This window comes from Hyperoodon ampullatus, assembly GCF_949752795.1.
Source record: "Hyperoodon ampullatus genome assembly, chromosome: 2".
Taxonomy (NCBI): domain Eukaryota; kingdom Metazoa; phylum Chordata; class Mammalia; order Artiodactyla; family Ziphiidae; genus Hyperoodon; species Hyperoodon ampullatus.
This window is the reverse complement of record NC_136915.1, coordinates 33,789,823-33,793,434: the sequence shown is the minus strand read 5'-3', so window position 1 is coordinate 33,793,434 and position 3,612 is coordinate 33,789,823. Positions and strand designations below refer to the sequence as shown.

The window sequence follows — 3,612 nt, the reverse complement described above, 5'->3', positions numbered from 1 at the left end:
GGATATCAGAGGGCAGGAGTGAATAGAAGTTGAATTATTTATTTTCCCTGCTTTCTCTCTGCTGGCAGAACCACCACATTCCTAAGTGACAGCCAGAGTGCCTAAGGGGTGGCCCTCTCCTGTGGCTGTGGCTCTCACCACGTTCTGGGAACACCAGCTCCTTTTGCCCCTTTCAGCTTTGAGGGTAGCAGCTTCCGGCTGTTGCTAGCCCCGAGGTACATCATGCCCCTTGAATTTTTTTTAACCCTGCCCACATTTTGTAAAATGGTCCCTTCTTTAAACTCTTTTCAATTGCCCTCTTTGTGTTGGCCATATGCTTCCTGTTAGAAACTAACTGATTCACCTCCCATGCATACTTTGTCCAAAATGACAGAGTAAATCAAGGAAAAGGGAAACACCAAATCCAAAAAAGAGAGAATTCCACAGGAAAAAGACAGAGGTTATTCCCAGTGTGATGGAGAAGGGAAATTCCAGGGTGACAGTTATACAGCAGAGTAGCTACCCCAGATTGGAGCAGTAGAATGGCCAGTGCCAAGAAAAATGAAATTTATAGATTAAGTGATGTGTTGGAACCAAGAGGAAATTCTCTTCTGTCAGAGGATAAGGGGTATGAATTAATCATAGATTCATAGAGAATTAAGCAAATAAAAAATGGAGCAATTATTGACTCCAGAGGAAAAAAAAGTTTAGCCAGAAAAAATGTAATCAGTGAATACAGGGTTCAGCAGTCAATAATATTTAGTCACAATATGAGAGACATTGAGTATTAATTGAACAAAATATTGTTATTTAACTATATTGGGAAGATGTGGGACAGGAAGTAGGTGGTGTGTGGGGGGGGAAGGATATAGAAAAAGAAATCTAAATGCTCATCTTCCATAGCAGGACATGAATAAACAAAGCCAAAAGGATATATAATGGTAGTATAAGCATGTCATTTAGGTAAATTTGTAAATTCCAGAAGAAACAAGAAGCATTGAAAACGATTGCCAGGGACTTCCCTGGTGGCGCAGTGGTTAAGAATCCTCCTGCCAATGCAGGGGACATGGGTTCGAGCCCTCATCTGGGAAGATACCACATGCTGTGGAGCAACTAAGCCCATGTGCCACAACTACTGAGCCTGTGCTCTAGAGCCCGCGTGCCACAACTACTGAAGCCCATGTGCCTAGAGCCTGTGCTCCACAACAAGAGAAGCCACCGCAATGAGAAGCCCACACACTGCAATGAAGAGTAGCCCCCGCTCATGCAACTAGAGAAAGCCCACGCGCAGCAATGAAGACCCAACGCAGCCAAAAATAAATAAATGAAATAAATAAATTTATTTTTTTAAAAAACGATTGCCAAAAAAAAAAAAAAAAAAACACAAAAACAAAAAAAAACCCTGAAAACGGTTGCCTCAGAGGTGTAGGAGCAGGGTGGTAGGGGTAGGGCAGGTCATTATCATTTGTCATTATAAGCCTTGCATAATTAGATTTTTAATATATTGTAACGTTTTAGTTTGAAAAAAAAACTTTTTTAGTTAACCTAATATTTTAAAAAAACATATTTAAAAAAATTTAAAAATATATTAAAAAAATTATTTTACTATAATCATACCCATGGACTCTGAGAAATGTTTCAAAATATTTCCTGTTGATGCAGTTTTTACTCCATGCTAAGTTAGCCTCAAATAAGCATCCTTCTGGATTTTTCTCTCCATCTGCCCTCCCCACAGAGTCCAGCTCTCTGTAAGTTCAGAATGCTTTTGAATGTGAGTCATAAGAAAGCCAAATAACCATGGCTTAAACAAACAGTGGTTTATTTTCTCACAGAACAAGAAATCCCCAGCAGGGCAGTTATTTACATTGATTAAGCTACCTGACAAGGCCATCAGCATTCAGACTCTGTCATTCTGCTTTGCCCTCATTAGGCTATTGAATTCCCACTCTCACATTCAGTGGGTCTCAAAGAGTGGTCCCCAGCCCAGCAACATCAGCATCACATGAAAATTTGTTAGCAATGCAAATTCCCAGGCCCACTTCAGACCTAGGAATCAGAAACTCTGGAATAGGTCCCAGCAGTCTGTGTTTTAAGAAGCCCTCTGCATGATTCTGCTGCACACTCAAGTTTGAGAACCACTGCTCATGCTAATCACCTCATGGTCACAAAATAGTTGCCAAAGCTCCAAATATCACATCATCCTTGAAGACAGGAAGAGGAAGAAAGAATGCCTTCAATCTCTTTTATCAGGAAAGCAAAGTTTTCCCCAGAACCTCCCAGCAGACTTTCCTTTAAGGCTCCTTAGCCAGAACCAGGCTGCATGACTCAACCCCTAACTACAAAGGTTGTGGGGAAAGTGTGTGACTGGTTTTCCAGGCCCTATACTGGAAGGCAACAGTAGAGAAGGGGGCTGGGAATGGCTGTGGACAGCCAGCAGACAGCATCTGCCACAGGGTTTATAATGGTCAGAGTCATAGATAACATCATTCCTGACCCCATCCTGGAAAAGCAGCAGAAGATTTTGTCACTCTTCTGCAAAAGTAGCCTTAGAACTTGCGAATTCTTCAGATGGGAGAATCTACAAGACATAGAAATCGAATTCTTATTAATATTATCTGCCTCTCATAGAATGGTGACTCTGATCATAATTCATTATGCTGAAAGAATCCCTTTCCATTAGAAATAAGCAGGGAGCCCCAGTCCCTGAGCCGTCGCCGAGGACTCAGCAGCCTTCCCCTCGAGCCCCTTCGCTTCCCGACGCTCCATCCCCCCCGCCTGCCTTCTCCAGCCGCCGCCTTCCGCAGGCCGTTTCCACCGAGGAAAAGGAATCGTATCGTATGTCCGCTATCCAGAACCTCCACTCTTTCGACCCCTTTGCTGATGCAAGTAAGGGTGATGATCTGCTTCCTGCTGGCACTGAGGATTATATCCATACAAGAATTCAACAGAGAAACGGCAGGAAGACCCTTACTACTGTCCAAGGGATCGCTGATGATTACGATAAAAAGAAACTAGTGAAGGCGTTTAAGAAGAAATTTGCCTGCAATGGTACTGTAATTGAGCATCCAGAATATGGAGAAGTAATTCAGCTGCAGGGTGACCAGCGCAAGAACATATGCCAGTTCCTCGTAGAGATTGGACTGGCTAAGGACGATCAGCTGAAGGTTCATGGGTTTTAAATGCTCCTGGCTCAGTGACGCTTAAGTGAGGATTTCCATGCAATGAGTAGAATTTTCCTCTGTCCCTTGTCACAAGTTTAAAAACCTCACATCTTGTGTAATGTAACCATTTGGGGTCCGCTTTTAACTTGGACTAGTGTAACTCCTTCATGCAATAAACTGAAAAGAACCAAAAAAAAAAAAAAAAAAAAAAAAAGAAAGAAGCAGGGAAAGGAATAGAGGAAAGAGGGGACAGAAAATCCTCTCTTGTCACACTGGCTGAAAGAAACACTGTTTTTACATGTTAACATGGAGATTTGACATAGTGACTGTTTGATACCATTGATCAAACAGCCCATCAAAATGCCCTGTTTTGGTACCCATAACACACAAAAAGAAGTGCTTAACTCTGTCTTAATAGAGTTAGTTTCCAGGCAATCAAGCAGGAGGACATTCCAGGCAGAGATATAAGTAT

General features: G+C 42.2%; 1 protein-coding gene across 1 annotated transcript; it reads left to right on the top strand.

Annotated features, from left to right (window-relative positions):
- The first annotated feature begins 2,692 nt into the window (after positions 1-2,692).
- LOC307048680 (eukaryotic translation initiation factor 1-like) lies at positions 2,693-3,343 on the top strand. The gene has a single exon (XM_079697857.1). The coding sequence runs from the start codon at positions 2,817-2,819 to the stop codon at positions 3,156-3,158; it is 342 nt and encodes a 113-aa protein (XP_079553983.1). The 5' UTR covers positions 2,693-2,816; the 3' UTR covers positions 3,159-3,343.
- The last annotated feature ends 269 nt before the right edge of the window (positions 3,344-3,612 follow it).